The 24,367-nt window shown below is 37.8% G+C and overlaps 1 protein-coding gene across 2 annotated transcripts in view; it reads left to right on the top strand.

Annotated features, from left to right (window-relative positions):
- The window catches only part of pitpnc1a (phosphatidylinositol transfer protein cytoplasmic 1a), a 124,745-nt gene that overhangs the window by 86,771 nt on the left and 13,607 nt on the right, over positions 1 to 24,367 (top strand). The window contains exons 4-6 of one of the 2 annotated variants that reach the window (XM_079833328.1): positions 2,890 to 2,897; positions 10,487 to 10,558; positions 22,448 to 22,543. In XM_079833328.1, coding sequence (XP_079689454.1) covers positions 2,890 to 2,897; positions 10,487 to 10,558; positions 22,448 to 22,543 — 176 coding nt within the window. The remainder of the gene's footprint in view (positions 1 to 2,889; positions 2,898 to 10,486; positions 10,559 to 22,447; positions 22,544 to 24,367) is intronic. The other variant, XM_079833327.1, reaches the window with a different exon arrangement.

The raw sequence follows: 24,367 nt of genomic DNA, 5'->3' as shown, positions 1-24,367 counted from the left end.
TTAAATGATGTGTATATATAAGGAGAAATGTCTTAAATGATTGAATAACACTCATGTTTAATGGGTTGTTTAGTAATAAAGTATGTTTGTGAGCTATTTAATTCATAAAACTTAATTCAAATAAAAAAATTAATTAATTTTCTCATGATGGGAACCCCTAAATGGTTATAGATGCAGTATGAAGCACCTGACAGAACAGTTTAACCCTTATCCTTCCCTCGGGTCATTTTGACCCGAAACAATTTATTTTATTATACTTTTATAATAAAGTTCACCTGAGTGGTGCAAGACCACTTTTTGTGTTTGAAATTTTAAAAAGTAACAAATCCTTCCTTCGCGGGTCAATTCGACCCCCATAGGAATGAATGGAATGCATCAGTATACATAGAAAACCAAAAAATGCTAAAAATTCAGACTAAAATTGCTAAAACTGTACCAAAAAAAATTTATAATGAAGAACTGACTTTAGGACCCAGCGGAACAGTTCGTTTGCTCAATATAGAGCTATAAGGCCATGTAGTGGCAAGAGTCATGAAATATCATCTTATATTATTTTTGTCCAGAATTATACTTATTTTTTATTTTATTTTGATTTCTTTATAAAATGCATGAACATGAAAATGTTCATGTATTTGGTCTTAGATCTAATATCCATTCTGCAGAGTAAGTATGGACTACTGCTAATTGATACACAGACACACTGCTGTGAGCATAGATAATACATGCATAAGAAAATGCATGAATAGACATAAATTCTGTAGCAGATCTAGGCAGGTGGAGCTGGGGGAGGTGGAGCTGGGGGAGGTGGAGGGTCTCAGAGGAACTCTACCCTACAGCAAACACTGAACCAGATTATTCAAATGTTAACCAAGAAATCTCATTGACTGCAGGATCAGCAGAAGCCAATCAGCTTGTGACTTGCGGTAATTATGTGATTGCTTGCAGATTGCATGTAAAGGACCGATCAGCCTGCGCCCTCTAGAGTTTCATGACTGAACTAGATATGAATTTCACTATCAAACCATATACATCTTAAAGCTCAGAGCTTAACTCCACCCACTGGCAATTTTCAAAAAATGCTGGAAAAGTGGGCAGAGCCCGGCGGACACAGAGGGGATGAACCGAGGGCGGGGCTGAGCGGAGGGCATGCACCTGAGACCCGCAGTGACGGATTGATTGACAGCTGTCTGACTCGCGAGTCGCAAAGATGGAGAATGACTGGAGTGACGCCAGCTTTGCAACAGAGCGGTCATTTCTCCCACTCCTTCACCTGAAGTGGAGGAGGGTGGATTGTCTGTAACAGACACAAACCCGGAGCCTTATCAATGCGAGCCGCTGCTCAAACTGCGTTAACTCCCGATGCCGACGATGCTAGTGAAGCAGCCGCGCAAGAGAACTGACCTAATCTATCTGCGTCCGCAGCAACCACTTACGTGTCAGGGTTTGAAAGCGTGTCTCATGTATGAAAATTATCTGTACACATGACGGGCGGCAATAATATCGCAAGAAAAGCCTGACGTGTACTGACAACTGCATTATTTAACCGTATTTTCTTCAATACAATGTTAAAGCAAGTATCAGTGAGTTTCATTCATAATGTTTACTTCATGTAATATGACAGTTCATACTGGAGTGAAGCCGTTCTCATCATGTGATTGGGGGAAACATTTCTGAGGGTGTGGTGAGCTCATGCTAGGGGCGCGGATAGAGAGCCGTTGGAGGTACCATCCTACGTCACGATGTACCACAACGTCCAATAGGAAAATTCAACTGCAGTAGCCACCGTTCAACCTTAAGAGGGCAGCACTTTGGCGGTTTTACACCATATTTTATAGAATTAAAACACTTTATACTCAAATGTCAAAACATTTACTCGAATCAATGAGCAGCATTAATAAAGCCCCAGTATTACAGATCATTAACTAAAAAAAGTTGGTTTAGGGTTTAGTTACCCTTTAAAGATGTGTTGAACGGCCTTCTATGTTCAGACTCTGCTTTCTTGGCTTACCCTTTTCAGTAACCCCTAAATATCAAATGCGTTATTGAAAAAAAAAAAAAAGAAAACAATTCTGCTTGTTACTCCCCTAGAATGTCTTGCCTTTTAGACTTCAATTGTAACCTAACCTTCGAATAAAACAAATATGTTTTTTTTCACCCTCATGTTGTACAAAACCTGTATGAGGTATAATTTTTCTATGAAACACACACACACACACACACACACACACACACACACACACACACACACACACACACACACACACACACACACACACACACACACAGATCTTTATTTACACACAACAGTTCGTAATTGACCACAGGCTCTCAAGCACCAAAAATGACTATATAAGTATGGAACAACATGACTAAATAATGACAAGATTTTAGTTAGTAGGCCAATTATTCCTTTAGGTGTCTTATTTGTATACGGACATCTGCTAAACATTTTTAAAAAGCAGATTTACTGAATATATTAGTCTAAATCTTAAATTTGACATGCAATTACTGAATGCCATCCTAATCTTCGTCGCGGGCATCTCTTTGACATATTGTATAGGAGCAATTATTGAGCAAATTCTTTAGAAATGACACCACATGAAAAGGAGCATAACACTGACATATTAGAGATATATGTGCACACACCTACACCACTCCATATACATGCACACGTTTGTCACACACACACATCCACACACATTCAGTACAGAAAGAGAGCTTCAGTTCCCTTGAAGAACTGCAGCTCTTTCTGTGATTGAATGTTTGATGGCTTTAAGACTGTCATGTGTTTATTGCCTTGACCATGACCTTTAACATGAAGTATCTCTTTCTTTCTTTCTCTGTCTGTCCCTCTCCCCATCTGTTTCCTCCCCCACCGCTGGATCTCAGAGTATACAGTGAGTATGGATTCTTCTTCTTTTATTTGTGTGCCTAAAACGGAAACCCAGAATAAAGTTATTCAGTATTGCAGTGATTTTCTGTTTTTCTGTTGTTGTTTGATTCATATTAACAGTATATACAGCAATAGTAGGTACTCTATATTACGCTGCTTTCACTTTAATACACGATCTAATATACACATATAATTTCTTTACTTGCTGTTTATGTTCACAGAAGAGCAACAGCTCATTTGCATTTTAAAGATGCACTCACAAAAACAGCATGTTTTATCTTTCCACTTGAAAATGGGCATTTGTAACATGCTATAATAAATGTTCTGTGGGTATTTTGAGCTGAAACTTCACAGACACATTCTGGGGACACCTGAGACTTAAATTACATCTTGTAAAAAGGCATAATAGGTACCCTTTAAGAGTGCCCTCAATCACTGACATTTCTATTTCAGGTTCTGTTTCAATTATCTTGTCTATGTAGGCAGCAAAAATCAAGCTCACTAGGTTTTGGAACCGAGCTACAGCTGATTGCCCTTAACCACCAACCATGTTGCTATGCTTTCCCAGAATGCACCGTTCTTGTTTTCTCTTGCTGTGCTGTAATATAATTAGAGTGTATTGGAAAACCTTGCAGACCAGGTGTCTTCAAGCTCCTTGGAGACCATATTAGGTTTCATGGAAAACCTTGTGCTTATTCGACAGAGCAAAATACATTTTAACAACTCAGCCTTATGAATATATTGAAGGTAAAAGGTTTTGGGACCTTAAGAGCCATTCACACAGAATGTGTTTTTGGTAGTCCTGTCAAATCGATTAATCGCATCCAAAATAAAAGTTTGTGTGTACATAATATATATGTGTGTGTACTGTTTAAAATTATTATGTATATTTAAATGCACACAAATGCATGTATATATTTAAGAATAAAATATATAAATAATATATACATAGTATATACATGCAAATATTTCTTAAATATATACATGAATGTGTGTGTATTTATATATATATATATATACATAATAATTATACACAGTACACACACGCACACATGTAAACATAAACTTTTATTTTGGTATGCGATTAATCGATTTGACAGCACTAGTTTTTGCATTTAAGAAATGCAATGAAATGGGGGGGAAAATATAACTACTTTTAACTTGCATTTTTAGAACTGTATGTCAAAAGACACGAGATGTGAGCGCAAAGAGACCCATCTAGTGCATGTTACAATGGAAAAACAATTGAAAAGCAGCGTTCTGTGTGAACGACTCCTTAGACTTTAGTCATGTTATGTAAAATGGGCTTTCTCCTTCTAGACAGAAAGAATACTGTAGCTACAGTCACAGTTTCCATCTACATACAGATTGAAAAAATATTTAGGCCTAAAATTAAGATTATTTTAATTGCATATGTAACATGACGGGCTGGATTAAACGAGCGGTGGATATGGGTAGAAGATTAAGGCTTAGTTTAAACTGAATGACAGTCAGTAAATCTTGGAGTGTCTCTGCGTGCCGTATCTGTACCTAGAGATGAATGAGAGAGCTCTTCATTGGAATACTATTATCATAATCAACCATATGCCAGGAACAACAGGATACAAAACGCTCAAATGAGAACAGTGGAAGACGAGAAAGGCCCAAAGGATGTAAAAACGAGCACAAAATGGAAACAGCTACAGTCACTTTTTCCATATTAGGCATTTAAATGAGCAGCATTGAAATACACTCGTGTATTGGCTGATTATGGAGACTTTGACATCTTGGATAAGGTTTTTTTTGTGTGTCCCTGTGCGAAATTGCTGTCAACATATCAAAGTTTTAATCATTTATTTCATCTGTCGCTAATTTAATAGAGTGCAACAGTAGAGCTCCGGAAGTACAAATCTTATTCATTCTTGTCATAGAGATATTGATTTTTAGCAGTAACATAAACCTTTCAAGACATACCAGCCATGAGCTCAGAGGTTTTTAATTCATGGTATACGCTTCTATTGAACCCACAAGTAAGCAACATTTCAACATAATTAAACAAAATCAATTACGCAATTCCCAGTGAAGAACTACACTACCCATAATCGTGAAGAGAGATGCACCAATCAGAGTTACCATGTAATTTGAGTTGGTCTCTGTAAACGCTCATATTTTGCAATAAACTTAAAATGGTTCAATTGTTCATTCATTTATGCCATTCACAATTTTTTCCACTATATTTCTAATACTTTTTTCTTCAGATCAAACTTTTATTATTTGCTGGTTTGTTTGGTTCATGTCTTACAAGACTTGTTTTTTTTCTCAAATCTCCTTGAAGAAAATAAATTGGTTAAAATACTGCTGTCCACCCAGGCTGCAGAAAACGTGGGTGTTCACTGTTCTGTATTGCCAAAAAAAGACACTTGCAATGTATTCCCACTGCACTAATTTCATTTTATTAGGATACATTCTGTAACCCAGCATTTTTGGAGTCTCTATAATGTGTTCTAATGTAGTGTGTGCTGAGGATACAGTGGATTAAAGTGAAAAACAAACCAAACTGATAATATAGCTGTATAAAAGTGCACTTTAAAATTTAGTTTAAAATATATTAAAAAGGACCCGTTCTGCTTTTTTTATACATGTAGTGTGTAATGTTGTTGTTTGAGCATGAAAAAGGTCTGCAAAGTTATAAAGTCACTCCAAAGGTTGTTATTCTCTATATGAGTGACACTGTTTCTGAACGGAGTTTTCTTCTGGGAACGAACACGTCACAATATTCCTTATTTAAATAATTCCAGTCCAAGGCATATGCAACATAAGGGGGCAGGGCCTGGTTGAGTTAGTTAGTAGTGTTGCGGTTATGGTAAGTGGCAGGACATTTCCCAAACACACTTGAAGCGGTTGATCAATCACAACACACTGATCCAGCCGACCAATCAGAGCACATTGTGCTTTTCAGAAGGAGGGGCTTCATAGAGATGGAAACTAGACAGAGTGTTACTGACAGACTGGGAAGAGAGGTGCTGCAACAATGGAGAATATGGGGAAAATAATGTGTTTTGAACATTCAAGCTTAAAAAATTATACTAGTAGAGCCAAAAACAAAATCAAGACTTTGAAAAAGTGCATAATATGGCCTTTTTAACTTTTAAATGTAATATCAAAGAGTACACTACAGTTACAATTATAATCAAATACTTTACATGTTAGTCAGCACAAAGGGCACTTCTTTAAAGCATGACAAGATTATTGAACATAATGATTTTAAAAGTATTTTAAAGTAAAACTTTTCATTTGACATTATTACAAAGTGCACTTTTTAAAAGTCTACTTAAGTGTCTTGTGAAACATGTAAGTGCACTTAAGTGTCCTTTTATTTCAATATATTATCTGCAAGTACAGCTTTTAAAATATATACTTTTAAGACTGTAAGTATACTACAAGTGCACATTCAATACAATTAATTGCACTTTGCACATTTTCAATAGTATTTAAAAAGATATTGCTCCCTTAAACGGCTTAAGTAGCAGAGGACATAACATTTTTTTATTAGCCCTGAAATGCTTGAACTTTTCACCAATCATTATTTACATATTCAGGTCTTTAGAGACCCCGATCTAACACACGGACGGATCACTTACTGCTGCAATAGTATAAAACTCTCCTGATATTTTAATAACAATAACAAAAAGCAGCATATTTTGTTATCTTTTGGAGCTTGGAGGGTTTCCGTTTGAGCAGATGTTTTATATCATCATCACTGTCCTCGTCAGAGCTCATTTCCCAGTACATTCAGCATCTGCCTCATTTTCACCATCTCAAATATATTCTCAAAACTATCATCTTTAAAGTCAATATTTCATTCGCTGACAGCTTCTCCACCAGATCCACCTTCAAGTGACAGTGACAGTAATATTTGATTGCGTTCTGCTGTAAATCTCTGAGCCATTTCAAGTGTTGCTGATGATTCTTCCTATTCTTTTGTTTTCTGCCTGCGGTAACTATGAGTGAAACGTCACTTCATCATTGAGTTTCAGACATTGACACCTTGAGGAATAAATGTGAATTGCACTCATTCAGTCACCAAAGATTAAATTATTGTTGTGACGAAAAATATACTTGCACTGTTACACAACTCGGGTCATTAGCGACCCTATACATTTTTTACAAGAAAAGAGTTAGCAAACAGACATTCTTTATAATTTTAGTTTCTTTGTTTATAAAAACTAGATCAAGGAATACGAAGAAGATTGATGTCTAACTTTAAAGAATGAATGAGGAGGAGGATAGTGAATGACGTCCCGGGTCGATAAAGACCCAAGATATATTTTTAAGGGTTAGTAGCATGAAATGTTGCTAACTACTTTTTCAAAAGAGCTACTTTGTAACTACAAGCTTCTCATAATATAAAGTTGCTTGTCCAGGAGTATCCAACGAGGAGGCTTGTTAAGTTTTGAAACAGAGCCGAAACTCTAACGTTGCTTTGCAAGTTTACACCCAAAGATTTGCAATTCTTCTCTTCTCCTCGATCCTTTGCCCTTCCCCCAAAGCAGCAGCACTTCCTCCAGCGTTACGTAACTCAGCCTCTATTGATCTCCATAGCGATTGCGGGAGCAATGCTTAATCTAATCAGGCAGCAGTGTGTTGGGTCTCAAAGGGGCTACAGCTTCAGGACGTGTGGGGAGGAGGAGGACAGGGAGGCTGTAAATCCAGTGAGGCAGAAAAGAGCTCATCATTACAGCAGAACGGCAGGCTCATAAAACACAATCATACTGAAGCGTGCAGGAACAGTGCACCAGAGAGCATGCATGCATGGAGCCTACTTGTCTGTTGATTCCTTATATGCAGTGGAAATAAAGTACTTGCACACTTAAAGTGATAAGTTCAGCCAAAAATGAAAATTGTCATCATTTACTCACCCTCAAGTTGTTCCAAACCTATTTGAGTTTGTCTTTTGCTGAACTAAAAAAGATATTTACTTTCCATTGACTTGCATAGTTTTTTTTTTTTTTCATACTATGGAAGTCAATGGGGTCCATCAACTGTTTGGTTACCGAGATTCTTCGAAATATCATCTTTTGTGTTCAGCAGAAAAAATAAATTCATACAGGTTTAGAACAACTATATTTCTAATACTTGGTGTTAGAAATGTTTTATTTGAGCTGGTTGGTTTCATTCATGTCTTAAAAGACTTTAATGGAGAATCTTTTCAAATCTTCTTGAAGGAAATAAATGGCAAAGATACTGCTGGCACCCAGGGTGCAGAAAACGTGGGTGTTCACTGCTCTGTTTTGCCAAAAAAAAAAGACACTTGCAATGTATTCCCTCTGCACTAATTTCATTTTATTAGGATACATTCTGTAACCCAGCATTATTGGAGTCTCTATGATGTGTTTTAATGTAGTGTGTGCTGAGGAGACAGTGGATTAAAGTGAAAAACAAACCAAACTGATAATATAGCTGTATAAAAGTGCACTTTAAAATTTAGTTTAAAATATATTAAAAATGACCCATTCTGCTTTGATTTTTATTTAATTTTTTACATGTAGTGTGTAATGTTGCTGTTTGAGCATGAAAAAGGTCTCCAAAGTCACTCCAAAGGGAGTTATTCTCTATATCAGCGAGACTGTTTCTGAACTCCCTGTAGTCTTTTCGTCCGGGAACGAACACGCCACAATGTACCTCATTTAAATAATTCCCGCCCAAGGCTTATGCAAAATAAAGGGGCGGGCCCAACTCACAATTTATTTGGAACAACACTCAACAATTTGACACTCATTGCGTTAGATGTCAAGCCAAGTGTTGTTTTTATTAAAGAGTGCAAACGCACTCAACAACAACAAAAAATTGGTAACACTTTGTCTAAATGTGGGCCAATGAAATATTCTCCTAACTATAATATATACTTTGCCTCTACATGTCAGCTAGCAAACATTAGAGTATTAGTGGACTGTCTGCTTAATATCTGCTAAATTCTTTATTTTGATGCTTCCCAACAGACATTCTACTAGTAACTTTGTAACTAAATGTCAGCTTTTAGTTGCAAAGTTACTTATAGTTAGTACAAATGAATAAAAGTGCATCAAAATAAAGTGTAACAAAAAAAATCACAAAGAACTTACACAAAAAAAAAGAAAAAGGAAAAGTATTGTGTGGTTATCAAGTATTAGTTGATCATGTTGATAGTTAAAGGTGCAATAGGTGATTCTCTACAGAATTTTTTTTGTTATGCTGGTTGAAAGTCTCCTCATATCCTGATAACAATCACTGTTAAGCTGTCTAAATGTATTTTTATAAATATATATAATCTGTGGAAGGCGGATGATCATAAAATGTTCGTTCAATCATTGCATTCGGTCCGAATGAAATGATAGCATGTGTTAGCCATCAGTCAACGTGTGCTTGCATACCTCTGTGCAGCCTATTCACACAGACATCATACGTCATCAGCACGTTCAGCGGGAACAGTTGTTTACAATCATTATTGTAGTACTGTTACTCACTCTACTGTAAAGTTTTCTCACCTGTGAATGGCACATGATGTAATCCATTAACGTTTTGTCTAGTCATCTCGCTTCTGGTCTGTGCACGTTCATGTGTTTTGGAGGAGACGTGGCTTTGGACAGCGATTTGTGTGTGATCTGATGCTTTCAAAGCTAGCAGGCTAAAGTTAGCATTTCCCAGATCACCTATTGCACCTTAAATGCTATTCTCTAAACCTGTGTGAACTTGAGAAACTGACTTTCATACATCCGTTAAAAATCACCAGAACACCAGCTGATTCAAAGACAATGAGCAAAAATTATGAAGACAAGTTACTGTAAGAGAAAAGCTTGTTTTGCATTTTGAGTGCAGATGACACTTGATTTGACATGTGTTTTTAAAGGATTAGTTCACTTTAAAATTAAAATTACCCCATGATTTACTCACCATCAAGCCACCCTAGATGTATATGACTTTCTTCTTTCTGATGAATACAATCGGAGATATATTAAAAAATATCCTGGCGCTTTCAGGCTTTATCCATCCATCATAAACGTACGCCACATACGGGGGGTAATAAAGGCCTTGTGAAGAGAAGCGATACGTTTGTGTAAGAAAAATATCCATTTTTAAAACCTTATCAAGTAAAATATCTAGTTTCAGCCAGACCGCTTTAGGCGTAGGACGTTTTTTGAAGTAAGTGTTTTGAACTCTGAGAGGTGTTACACTTTTTTTGCAAGTTGAATACCGAAGGCGGTCTGGTGGATATTTTACAATATGGATATTTTTCTTACAAAACCCCATCGATTCACTACAGAAGGCCTTTATTAACCCCCCTGGAGCCGTTTGGATGCTTATGATGGATGGATGCACTTTTTTGAACTTCAAACTCATGAGCCTAGTTCACTGCCATTATTAAGCTTGGAAGCATCAGGATATTTTATTAATATAATTCAGATTGTGTTCATAAGAAAGAAGAATGTCATATACATCTAGGATGACTTGAGGGTGTGTAAATCATGGGCTAATTTTCATTTTAAAGCAAACAAATCCTTTAAGTGTCCAAATTCTATCTTGGGTTGACAAATTGAACTCCTCTTTGACGAATTTGTCTTTTTTTCTCTTCTTTAGTGCTCTTTCCTGCCCAAATTCTCCATCCACGTTGAGACCAAGTATGAAGACAACAAAGGCATCAGTGACAATGTATGTATACTGCATGTCGAGTGAATGTGTCTGTGTGTTTGTGTATTATTTCATCTTTCCTGGTCTTTTCTCCATTCTCTTTCATCTTTGAATCTTTTCTGTAGTGAGAACTGTTGTATGTGGAGTGAGATAACTGATGGAAAGCATCAGCTAGTAAGCCCAGTATTTTCTCGGTTTACAGAGCAATTTAATGAAATTAAACTTAAACTTTTTAGGGTTGTGGGTTTGTCCTTGTTTATGGTTTACTTTGATTAGATATTAATTAATTATTAAAGGGATAGTTCACCTTAAAATGAAAATTGTCATCAATTACTCACCATCGGAATCCTTGCATCCAAAAAACGCTACTTTTCTGGAAATGGAAAAAACACTGTATATTTTAAACACTTAAATTGATATTGTGGCTTTATATTTGATGCGCTTGATACACTTCCATGCGTCAAGGTAAAATGGAGTTACAAGGTTTTGTCTGTCATTAGAACGGCCATATATCAACTTACAAATTACGGGTTATAACGTTTTCTGTAGCTATGTGGATGCTCAGTTTTTCTGTCATTTACCCAAAATCTCATGTTATAAAAGATGAAGAGTTGTACACAGGCTATTTCAGACAGTATTGGCTGTGACTCGATGACAAATGCTAGACTAAGACGCTCTTCTCTACTCCTCAAATACATAAAACATTAGCCTTTACAGTGGACTCCATATGTATGGGACAAAATTGCTGTGTTTGCTGTGGAGTCAAGAAAACTGTAAATTTGTTTAAAAGATGAATATGAGACAAAAGTACAGAATGCCACTTTCTATTATTGGCTGTTTCAACAAATACATATTTTACAGCAGTTTAATCCCTCGCATGACTCACATGTGTTTCTAAGTGATCAACTGTGTTCTGTAGCATTACTTGTTCAGACATTAAAAGCAGGGTATGTGTTGAATCATTTATATCCATTTCTTCTGCATTCTGAGTCTTGTGTTTGGTGACGACACACACAAGCCAGGATTAAGACGAGGGAGATTACTTTGAGAGAAAAGCAAGCAATTTGAATGCTAAAAGAAAAGAAGAAATCCGTTAGAGCTATAGCACAAACCATTGGGCATAGCCAAATCAACAGTTTGAAAAAGAAAGAAACCAACAGAGACTTCAGCAACTGTCAATAACAAAAACAACAGCAGTTGAGGACAGGCAAATCATAAAAGCGGTGTAAATAACCCCTAAAATAAGTGTCAGTAAATTCACCAACAACCTCCAGAAAGCTGGGGCGATGGTCTCACAATCTGCTGTTCACAGGAAACTTCGACAGCAGGATTACTGAGGCTACACAGCAAGATCAGCACCAAAAATAGAAAGGCCAGATTAGAGTTTGCAAAAAAGCACAGAGATGAGCCTGTAGAGTTTAATGGACAGCTGAGACAAAGATTAACGTTTATCAAAGTGATGCTAAAGTGTGGGGTAAAAGGAACTACTGGCATGGTATGGTGGAGGAAGGGTCATGGCATGGGCATGCATGGATGAAGGCTGAATTAAAGGCTTGGAAAAGCATTTTCAAAAAAAGAGTCTGGAGATGTCTATGGGTCGTAGGCTGTTATTGTATGAAATTATCGATCTGATCACATGGTCTGAAGCATGCCAGTTCCAGTATTTACCGGAATACCCATAAGCCAAAAACCACTGGTGATTTTTAAGATGGGATTTGTCCTGGATAGAATTCTGTGTAAGTTTGACTTTTTAATAATGCTGGCCTGCAGTCAATCTGAGAGCTTACATGCATTGGGGTTGTTCCAGACTGCTGTTCCGGTCCGTCTGAGCCAGTGCTGTCTGCGCTGTTCGAGTCTCCGCTCACATGCTCACTCACTTAGAAAGAACTTCTCTTCGTTTTTTTCCTTTGCTCTTAACATCAAGTAACACTTTTATCCTCTGCCCCAAATGAGAGCATTTTTAAGATCACTCACTGCAGGCGGATAGTGTTCCTACTCTTCTGTGATCAGGCGTGTGTGGGTATGTGTTTGAAGAGCTAACATTTGCAAATGACGTGCTTGAACTTTACAGTGATTTAAATTTACTGCTGACAGGGAGTAAAAAATAAGATGTTTTTTGTGTTTTACTGTGTGATGGGATGAGGTAGTGACAGCCAACATTGTTCTCCAGTATATAAACACTGATCAGGCATAATGTCCACCTTTCTAATATTGTGTTGGTCTCCCTTTTGTGTTGGCGCATTATCCTGCTGAAAGAGCCACAGCCATCAGGGAATACCGTTTCCATGAAAGGGTGTACATGTTTCTGCAACAATGCTTAGGTAGGTGGAATGCTTAGGTAGGTGGTGCGTGTCAAAGTAACATCCACATGATGATGGCAGGACCCAAGGTTTTCCAGCAGAACATTGCCCAAAGCATCACACTGCCTCCGCCGGCTTGCCTTCTTCACATAGTGCATCCTGATGCCATGTGTTCCCCAGGTTCCCACACGCACCCGGCCATCCACGTGATGTAAAAGAAAACATGATTCATCAGACCAGGCCACCTTCTTCCATTGCTCTGTGGTCCAGTTCTGATGCTCACGTGCCCACTGTTGGCACTTTCGGTGGTGGACAGGGCTCAGCATGGGCACCCTGACTGGTCTGCGGCTATGCAGCCCCATACGCAACAAACTGTGATGCACTGTGTATTCTGACACCTTTCTATCAAAACCAGCATTAACTTCTTCAGCAATTTGAGTTACAGTAGCTCGTCTGTTTGATCAGACCACACGGGCCAGCCTTCGCTCCCCACGTGCATCAATGAGCCTTGGCCGCCAATGACCCTGTCGGCGGTTCACCACTGTTCCTTCATTGGAGCACTTTTGAGAGATACGGACCACTGCAGACCGGGAACACCCCACAAGAGCTGCAGTTTTGGAGATGCTCTGACCCAGTCATCTAGCCATCGCAATTTGGCCCTTGTCAAACTCACTCAAATCCTTACGCTTGCCCATTTTTCCTGTTTCTAAGTAACACATCAACTTTAAGGACAAAATGTTCACTGGGTTTTAAACAGGCAAATGCTTAAGAGTCTATGATTGGATCATTATTGCAGTGAATATTATGTTTCCTGCATGTTATATGATGGGACAACAGTTCTTCTAACCCTAATTGATGGAGTGTATCCTTACATTGCCAATACAAGACCAAAATATGATGCTCTTCTTTATGAAAAATGTTGTGATGGGGTTTTTTTTTCATCAAGAGGCGCATCGATTTTTGTTCAGGATCTTGTATTGACAATGCAAGAGTCCAGCACTCTGTAAAGTCTCTTCCAGCATATCCCAAAGACTCTCAATGAATTTTAGTTGGCAGACAAAATGATTGAATGAAAGCTGAAGATGCCCATGGCACTGTAAAGGAGAGGAGTTGGAGCAGGGCAGCATCTGTTTAGGGCTTGTGGGGTGCTGGATGGTTCTCCTCAGGGCTGTTTCTGCATATGCAGGTGAGAAATAACAGAACACTGCATTCTTTCACCATCCATGTTTCACACGCAGCTGAGTTGCCAACACTTCTGTAGTAACTGCAGCCGATGAGCTTGAAATAGCTCAAGGTTTTATCACTCATCTCGTTTGATTCATCTTGTCCATGGTGCTGAAATCAACGTGTGAGGGTCAGACCAATGCTGAATCACATCACTCACACAACATTGATACAGCACCTTGTGAAAATATTAAAGGGAATTAATTTAATTTCACCATCATTATGTTTGAAAACTGAACGTCATGTTCAATCCACTTACTATTGCAGCAATGAAAGCTATTTGATTTGGTATGTATGCACTTACATACTGCAAGTATCGAAAAACAGCATTTTTTCTTATCGGACTAATGCAGGCTTGCCTGTCTCATTTCTCTGTATCTTGCATCATTAATCCTTCTATTTTAACAAGATGCCTGGTTCCTGCTGAGGAGAGGCAGCATGATGCTGTAGTGTTTTTTAGGTGTGGGCAGTGTTAGAATGGCTCCATATCGCTTTGAATTCCAGCTAAAAGCCTTTCAGTTTCATCTGACCACAAATTCTTTTCCCACATCACAGATGGATCACCATTATGCATTTCAACCTGCACCAAACATGCTCTTTTTTTTAAGTAATGGCTTCTGTTGAGCCACCTGTCCTGTACGAGTCCAGTGCTATTGGTGCAGGTGGTTGGAAGGAAGGGGATGAAAAATAAGAGAGATTAATTTATTAGTTCATTTAATTTATTTGGATTAATATGTTACAACCCCTTGGCTCGAGGAGAAGCAACATGAAGGGAGAGGTTCTTTTTTAAAGGATATCTATCCATCTATCTATCTATCATTGTTTTTTTTATAAATATGCACACATTCACTCTTATTTTTGTCTGCCTAATATGTAAAAATGCAAAAAGTTTTTTCGTCACATCAAATTCAGTTATGATTTACATAAATAATGTCATATTTTTTTACATTTCAATGGTGAAAAGTAGTTTGCGTCACTTAATATTACTGTTGGACACAGTGCTCAAGTAAAAATTTGTACTTAAAGCTGCAGTCCGTAATTTATAATTTGAGTGGTATGGTGGATTTCCGTGGGAAATTCAAGCTTGTCTTTGCGTCATTACGTCACGTCTGTATACATAAAGAAGGAGTCCGGCTAGTAGGCAATCGCATGTTAGGAGCGGATCGCATGTTCTGCAGCGGATCATTTATAGCTTTTTCTCACAGCAGCCGGAGTAATCAAACGTATCATTTTGATGGCGGATTGTAATCCAGAAAGGTCCAAACGACAATCATCAGTGACAACTGGAGATTCACCCATAGTCAAAAGCAAAAGATAGACTGTACAGAAACTGAAATCTACAGGTGACGCGAATACATACTAAATGCACATAGTCACGCAATGCTAATGCTGTTAACAATTTGAGAACAAAGTATAACAATAATAATAATTTGCACGGTTTGATGTTATATGAGCGATCGTTAGTTTTAAGCACCGTTGGTAGCGCGATTTATTGTAATGTTATCCCAAAAGTGGCAGACATGTTACTTACTTGTTCAGATTTAGGTTATACTCCAAGATGTAGAATCTGTGATTCTGAAGTACAGTATCCACACCGGTGCGGTGACTGACAGCAAGCCGCACAAACTCCTCAAAACAGTCAACCACGCTGAGGAGCCACGCCGATGCACAACTCACGTACAGATGATAACTCCGCAAATAACTGCTACTGCTATTGCATCTCAAACAGAGATGGCGACACAGAGGAAAAAATTACAGACTGCTGCTTTAAATTTAAATTTATGTGCAAAATTGGAATATTGCATAAAACATTTGCGAATAACGCTCCGTTTCTATCCCATGTCAATTCCTTGGGGCACAACATATATGTAAGAAAAATGGAAGTTGCTGCATTCGGGGAAGAAACTGTGAATCTTTATTCATATACTTCTTTATTCTGCTTGCTCAAATTGCTTAATTAAAATGAGCAAAAGCAACACAATTGCTATTCAATTGCTATACGTCCTAACTTAATTTGATTGTGTTCAATCCACTTAAATATATGTAAAAATTAAAGTTTACTTGATCTTTTTGTGTTGAGATTACATGAATGATTTGTGTTGCATTAACTGAAACTGGGTGGGGCTTGTTAGTTCCCAGCATGCTTTGCATATGGCTAAATCAAGCGAGAGTAAATGTTTTTATTTTGTATGTAAAAGTGTTATTTTATGTACTTTTGAGCTATATGAGAAAAGGGGAGACTTTATGTTCAATTATGTTGGAATTATTAGAACAATTTAAATTACAGTGGGTTACCATTGTGGAGAAGAGTGGAGCATTTGCTTAGGCTATATGCCAATGTGTGCTATTGTTAGCTTAAAGTCTGTCAACTAGCTAGTGCTGTATTATGTGTGAGCCTTGTCAAACTCGCTCAAATCCTTACGCTTGCCCATTTTTCCTGCTTCTAATCAACTTTGAGGACAAAATGTTCACTTGCTGCCTAATATATCCCACCCACTAACAGGTGCTGTGGTGAAGAGATAATCAGTGTACCGGTAATTCACTTCTCCTGTCAGTGGTCATAATGTTATGCCTGATCGGTGTATGTGCTTGTTGAGCATTCAATTACAGAACCATGGCCACTTCTTTCCGTTTCTATTTTGGGAAGAACGTTGGAAAACGGTATTTGCTCCCATTCAGACACATAAGCAGTCAGGCCCTGATGTTCGGTGATGGGGTCTTGCCCCCTTGCTCCGTAAATCATTTCTTTATGGACCTTGCTTTTTCGCTTAATCGTCCACGGTCATGCGGCAGGTACAAGGGCCAGCACTTTGCAGTCTTCAGTGGAGAGATATTTGAACCCACCCCCTCATTTGTCTCTTGTCGTTTTGCACCTGCAGAACTCCGTCAGCATCTGTCTCAAGAGGAGAAAACCCTAATCCTTGATCTGTATTCCGCCTCCTCATTGGCGTGAGAGACTGTTTCTGATGTTTTCCATACATTTGAGCCATGTTGGCTTCTTTGAAGTTTAAACTGTGCACTCCAGCATGCATTAGTCGGCGTTGAAGCAGGAGTCTACTTTAATGTCGCTTACCCACCAGCATTGGGAGTCTTTAGTTAGTCGTTGTATTTTGCTCTCCGGCTTTGATAAACAAGCTTGTCCGAGTTTCGTGCCTTGACTCCGTGATGATTTCACCATGTGGCTACATCTCAGAAATTAAGGTTGATCTTTATTAGAGCCATCCTTCAAGTCCTTTTCAAATTTCCCTTTCTGTCGTCCTCTCCATCTCCCTTGATAAGGTCCACCGTACCTTATTTTATCAAATATTCAGCTACTCCGTCAACCCCTTTTATTCTTTGTTGTACAATTTCAACACATCCGTTCCTTGCTCACAGCTAGTGCACTCTTCTTTGTGTCTACATTTTAAAATAAAGAGGTTTTTTACATTTCTCTCCATGCCGTCCCTGAAGCTTACTGTCAGTTGGATATGAAAAGAATTACAATGTAATTGGCAAAGCTACATCGGTGGCAGACAACAGGAGAGCCATTCTAACACCTGAAAGCACCTGATCCTTTGAAGCGGCACGCTCTCACCCATTAGACTCTTTGTTAGGCTGCGAGCACTGGCGCTCTCGGATGAGTGGCAGCCTTTGCAATGCACTCGCTGACTGTGAGTCACGTGCAGACCGAGAGCTCCTTCCTGTGGACAGCATGGAGTAGTGTTGGAGCCTGCTGACGATTCCTGAGTCTCTCTTCACTGTTACCCACAACAGAAAGACATATATAGTTGTGTAGTTATACCCTGAAGACAAATGAACAGGCTTGTTTTCGCACTAAGAGTGATTTGCTGCAACAAAGCAACTGGACGTCATTCATTATTAGTAAGAGTTGATTCGAATATTTGGGCTCATAAAAAAACGAATCTTTGAATATTTGTTTATTTAAATGACGTTTAACAAGATACTTTTTTTTCATTCATTTCTGAACAAGCTATACGGTATATACACAACAAGCTTATGTTATATCTTAAAGGGATACTTCAGTGCTGGAAAGATGAATGTGTATTTAAATTGGGTCATTTATGTAGTAGAAATTTGATATTATTTTAGAAGTTGGTGCCTTCTAGACTGAGAAAAGCCAGAAAATGTATTTTTGACACATGTGGATGAAAGACAACAACTCCCAGAATGCACTTACTTCGCTGTCCTACGAGGCCACTCCCAAGCCACGGCTACCGGTTACATCTCTTGCCCACCGCGGCACCGCCCCCACCGTCGTGTTAATTTTTATAGTAGTAAAATCATTTAGTTCAGTTAGAGAACAGACACTGCAATTAAAAACTGAACGTGTCTGCTCAGTACAACACGAGCCGAATGAGTGTCACAGCACAAACACAGCAGGAGTCAGATTTCATTCATCACGAGAGTGAAGAGCTGAGCATTGTCGTTCACAGTGTGTGTCCAGTCTGGCGTGTTTTTAGTTCATGCCTATGGCAGCTTAACTTTCATAGGAATTCATTGAGAACACTTGCTACAGTTATGAATGCCTGAGCGGCCGTCTGTGTCTTACATTCTGTGAGTGAGATCCCACCCCTGTGGGCGGGTTGATAACATGCGGAACTAGCTCCTTCTACTGGCTGTAGTCTCGAATCTCTGGCCAAAAAAGCCTCCGATGACGCAAAATGACACTATTTGCGTCATCGGAGGCTTTTTTCTCAGACATAAAATACATAAATCTCTTGTCTCAGGGGGATATGAGGGGGGAAAGCACGATCTTTCGAATATACTTACTACCGGAATATTTCTACTGATACAAAGCTTAATGCTAATCGCTGAAGTAACCCTTTAAGGTTTTCTTTTAGTTCAAAACATTAAAGGTGCAGTGTGTAATATTTGAGGATCTATTGACAGAAATGCAATATAATATACATAACTATGTTTTCAGTGGAGTATAAAGACCTTACGTTATGTTTTTATTACCTTTGAAATAGCCATTTCTATCTTCATAGAGCCATTTTGCGGCGCCATGTTTCTACCAAGGTTATTATAGTTTTGCATTTTTAAATTAGTTTTTATTTTATTATAGTTTTCAAATTTGCTACAAATTTCAGTTTAGTTTTTTGTTCGTTTTATAAATGGTTTTGCTAGTTTTAGTTTAGTTTTTATTTTGTAAACCCATTTCTATTTAGTTTTGATATATTTCGTTTTAGTTTTAGTAATTATAGTTTAGCAGAGTTACCAGAACGAAGTGCAGAGACCAAATCAAGATTTTTAATTTCAGCAAAGTTTAATGTTTGCACAGATTAGAGTTTACTCTTATGCAGACGTCTTAATAATACAAATAAAATAATGGAATACAGATTGTTTTATTTAATGCCATGTCAGCATCTAAGGCTATATTCATGGCAAAAATTAAATAACAAAAATACAAATATCATATAAATACAATAAAACCAAGCAAACACAACAAGTCATATTATACAAGATTTTTTAAATCAACTTATGATAAAAAACAAATCCAAAACCTTTTCATGCATAATCTTACTAAATAAGTCCTTAAAGGGATAGTTCACCCAAAAATGAAAATTCTGTCATCATTTACTCACCCTCAAGGTGTTCCAAACCTGTGTGAGTTTCTTTGTTCTGCTGAACAGAAAAGAAGATATTTTGAAGAATGTTTGTAACCAAGCCGATATAGCAACCATTGACTACCATAGTAGGGGAAAAAATACCATGGTAGTCAATGGTTGCTCCATCTGCTTTGTTACAAACATTCTTCAAAATATCTTCTTAATTACGAAAACTAATATTTATTTTTGCTAATTATTATTTTATTTCAGTTCGTTTTTCAGTAAGAGTTATTAGTTTCGTTTAGTTTTAGTTTTTCATTTATTATGATTTTTACATTTTATTTCAGTTTACGAAAATGTTTTTTGACCAATAGTTTTAGTTTTAGTCAAAAATAACCTTGGTTTCTACAGTAGCCCTAAATGGACAAACTTCTCTACAGAGCGCTAGCTACTCTCTGCTGTCTCAGACGACGACATCTTTGTCCTGTGTCGGCCACCATAGCTTCTCTATGTGCTCCGAAAGGGAGGGGTGAGTGGTGGGCGATTGCAAATCACAACATCACCTCTAGATGCCGCTAAGATTTACACACTGCACCTTTAAACAAAAAATATAAAGAACAAAAGCATTATAAGCTCAAACAGCGGGAACAGGAAAAAAAACCCCATTAATAATGCAGACATTGTTATCGTGCAAGAATGCACATATACACTCGAGTCGGCATATGGTTATCGTGTTTATATTATTGTTTCACATGTTCATGTTGAGAAACAATAATATCACAAGATAAGAAAACACAGTGTGAGAAAACGCACTCCACTGACAGATGTTGTAGAGACACAGATAACGGTGTGCTAAGCAAAGTTTCTAACAGCACTTTGTGTTTTCTGTTCTTAAACCTGTCTCCCTCAATGAAACTTAAAGAAATGTCTCGATCATTTTGCTATCATGTAAGTTATCATCTCGGCTCACTCGAGGTACAGCGGTGCTTACCGGCGGCCGTGAATGCGGTGATGGACAGCTGTCTTTCCTCAGTCGTCTGGTGTTTCATGTGATTTCTCATTGTGGTGGTGTCAATGTTTTGTCTCAAGATGCACGCCAACAATTTTTTTGTTTTCTAAGGTACGATAATAAAAGCTAGTTAAACGTCCTAATTGAACTAATCCTGGCTTAAGCATCATATTTGCTGACTGTAAATGGTTACAGAGGAAAAACTGAGCATCGTACACTAAACGAATGAGGATCTCACACACTACAAAACAACAAAATCAATCAGAAATACGCACCTAGATTCGTAGGAGATGCATGATAAATAAAAACAATATCCCGGGATTTACAGACAAGGCTAGTTCTAGACTAAAATGCATTGTGAGCTGTTTTAACTGAAAGCAACTTGCACTGATATATCTTAATGTGCCATTGTTTTGTCCTAAGATTCACACCACTAATTGTTTTTCTAAAGTACTTTTATAAAAGTCACTCCTATTTGAACTAAGACCTAATCCTGGCGTGATCAAAGCCCTGTTTGTGATTTTACGCGATTTTATGTCCAAAATCTGCAGACTCCCTTTGACTTTTAGCACTAAGCATCAACTCCTGCAGACGGTATATCGAGGGGAAAAAATCTGGACAAAAGTCATGTAGTGTATTCCAGCCTTGATGCATGGTATGCTAATGTTCAGTAATGTGATGCATCAACTACCAATGGTAGAGCAGATAGTAGCTCACGTGACCTGCTGCCTAAAACCAGCAACTAGTGTCACGTAGCCAGATCTTTGACACACAGCAGCTTTTTCTGGTCAACAACTGCCCACTTAGTTAGAAAGAGGCCATTTGATTGACGTAAAATTCTTAGTTTAGTGTGAAGTTCACAAATTTTGAAAAACTCTACTACTACTGTATCAGCCTGGAAACTTCTAAACCTGACTTTCTTTCTTGGCTGACTGTTTAAAAACCTGTTTTTCAGTTTTGTCTGCAATCTGACTCTCAGACTGTGGGTGTGACGACTGAGACTAACTAGCAACCAATAATAGGGCTACTTTGCGACCTTCAGTTAATCTGTTCATTTACAACATGCGAATGCAACAAGCCACAAGTGACCAGATGTTTTGTTGGTTGCTTGGTTTCTAATTCGGTCATGTTCTGTCACTCCACCCACAGTGAAATCTCATCCGCTCCACATAACTGTATTTTACACATCAAATATGTTCTGATGTTGCTGTATCTCACATCATTGTTGCTTTCAGTGTGGACAGACGAAGGAAACTTAATGCGTCACATATGGTTAAAGGGATAGTTCCCCCAAAAAAGAAAATAATCCCATGATTTACTCTCCCTCAAGCCATCCTAGGTGTATCTGACTTTCTTCTTTCAGCCGAACACAATCAGAGTTATATTAAAAAAAATCCTTCCAAGCTTTAGAGGACGAGATTTTGAAGCCCAAAAGCGTGCATCCATCCATCATAAAAGTAATCCACACGGCTACAGGGGGTTAATAAAGGCCTTCTGAAGCGAAACCTTCGAAAAAATAATCCATATCACTGGCTTATGGGAACGTCTCAGAAAGTCGAGTTCCGGCGGAAGAGTAACCTTAAAATCTCAGTTACTATTCACTCCCATTATAAAGATGGGAAGAGCCAGGATATATTTTTTTAATATAACTAGGATTGTGTTTGGCTGAAAGAAGAAAGTCAAACACACCTAGGATGCCTTGAGTGTGACTAAATTATGGCATAATTTTCATTTTTGGGTGAACATCTTCAATGCTAGCTGGTCAATTTTATTTTTATTTTTTTTTTCCCACTCATTTTCTTTCTAACATCCTCTCATTTTGCTCTAGATCTTTGATACGGAGCTCAGAGAGGAAGAAATAGAAGTGTGTTTTATCGACATCGCCTACGACGAGATACCAGAGCGCTACTACAAGGAGCCTGAGGTAAGATATTGCTTCAATAAACTACATAAATGTAAAATCCATAAAGAAATTATAAATAATTTGTCAGCGACACAAAGGTACAATGTACACATTTTCCTCTAAAGTACAGTATGCGCTCATATTCACATCCGTATTTCATATTCACATCCAATATTTTCCTCACTGACCTCTATGATTTATTCATTTGAGCTCGGTTGATATGGTATTTAGTGCTGATGGGATTTTGTTTTGAAGAAACAGGGGAGTGCTTCTCCCACATAGAAGAAAACAAAGGAGTATGGGTTATTTTTAAGCCAATACTGAATTATTAAAGAGGCCCTGTTGAGATCTCTACTGGATACACGCAAGACTCAGAATCGCCTCTCCACTGTACCGCTGCAGTAATTCATTTTCACTGTCTCTCTCCTCCTGCAGAGGTAAGCATAGACAGATGAGAGGAGTGCAGTGTTATCTTTCTCTGGCAGGAGCTTGCTGCTATCTGAGGATCCAGGCCAGCAGTGATTCTGTTTGAAGAATAGAAAAAAGCAGAGGTGGAATAAGATGTGGAAGGGAAAAGAACAGCTGCAGTTCTGGGACTGACAAGTGATCACTCAAGTCCTCGTTTAGACAAATAAAATCACTTGTGTCATGGAAAACAACCTTAGTACCTTTCAGTTGCTTATAAACATTGCGATTTTGGCCAAGATTTGGCTGTGTGAGACAAATTTTGCAAATCCTAAAAGATTCCTCTAATCCTAGGCTAAAATCTGAAGTCATTGATCGTTAGTTTGACATGTTCACTGACAGCCAATTAATGACCGTTGCGATCAAATTTTATTGTGTGCGTCCGTTTTTAACGCGCCTTGACTATCGCACAGTCTGACATTAATGACAACTGAGATCTTACTGTGCGACATGGCTTACAGCGGGGATCATGTTTTTCTGACAAGGAACAATCGTAAAGGACTATTATAAATCGGACAGTGTGCGCCCGGCTTCAGTTACAGTTCATTTTCTGACAAGCATCAGAATGGACTTTATTGAGAGAGAGAGAGAGAGAGAGAGAGAGAGAGAGAGGCGGCAGCTCGCGCATCATGTTTGTTTTCTTTATTTAGCAAAAATCATAACATTTTGTTTTTATTGTGAGTGTACACAAAATAAAAGTAGAAACTTAACAGATTCGAATGATGTAAAACAAAGTTTTTGAGTCTCTTTTGCACTGATAAGAAAAAAAGCACAATATGTGAGACTTTTGGATTAAAATATCCAAGGCAAGAAATTATTGCGATAAACGATAATATTGTCGTTCTGAGACCATTTTCAATATATAAAATAATGATAATGACGTAATAATGCAGGTACACCTTTTCAAAGATCAATAAACTTTTATTTCTAAAGAATATTTAACACATAAATATATATCCACAATAAATGAACAAAACAACCAAAACAAAAAAAGCAATGGACTCTCTTATGCACTTGAATAAAGAGCGGGGAAAACTGCAACGGATGATTGTGTTTTAGGTATAGTGCTGGGAATCGATAAAAAAAAATTAACTAATTAATCAAATTTTTTTCTGTAATTAAATCACGATTAATACGTTTTTAATTTCTTGATATTGTAATAATTTCAGTTACTCTCAAAATTAATGTAGAAACAATTTATTGACTGCATATTTTAAATATGTGTTGTATTGTCATGTTTTTATGAATGAAGGCCAGTATCACGGATGTCTCTATGAAACATTAATGACTTTACATTACAGTATAACTGAAAGATACCAATTTCAACATTTATTAGGCTTTAAAAAAACAACTTTTAATTTAAGTAAACTTAAAACAATC

The sequence above is a fragment of the Gobio gobio genome (assembly GCF_949357685.1).
Source record: "Gobio gobio genome assembly, chromosome: 1".
NCBI lineage: Eukaryota > Metazoa > Chordata > Actinopteri > Cypriniformes > Gobionidae > Gobio > Gobio gobio.
This window is presented reverse-complemented; position numbering and strand designations above follow the sequence as displayed.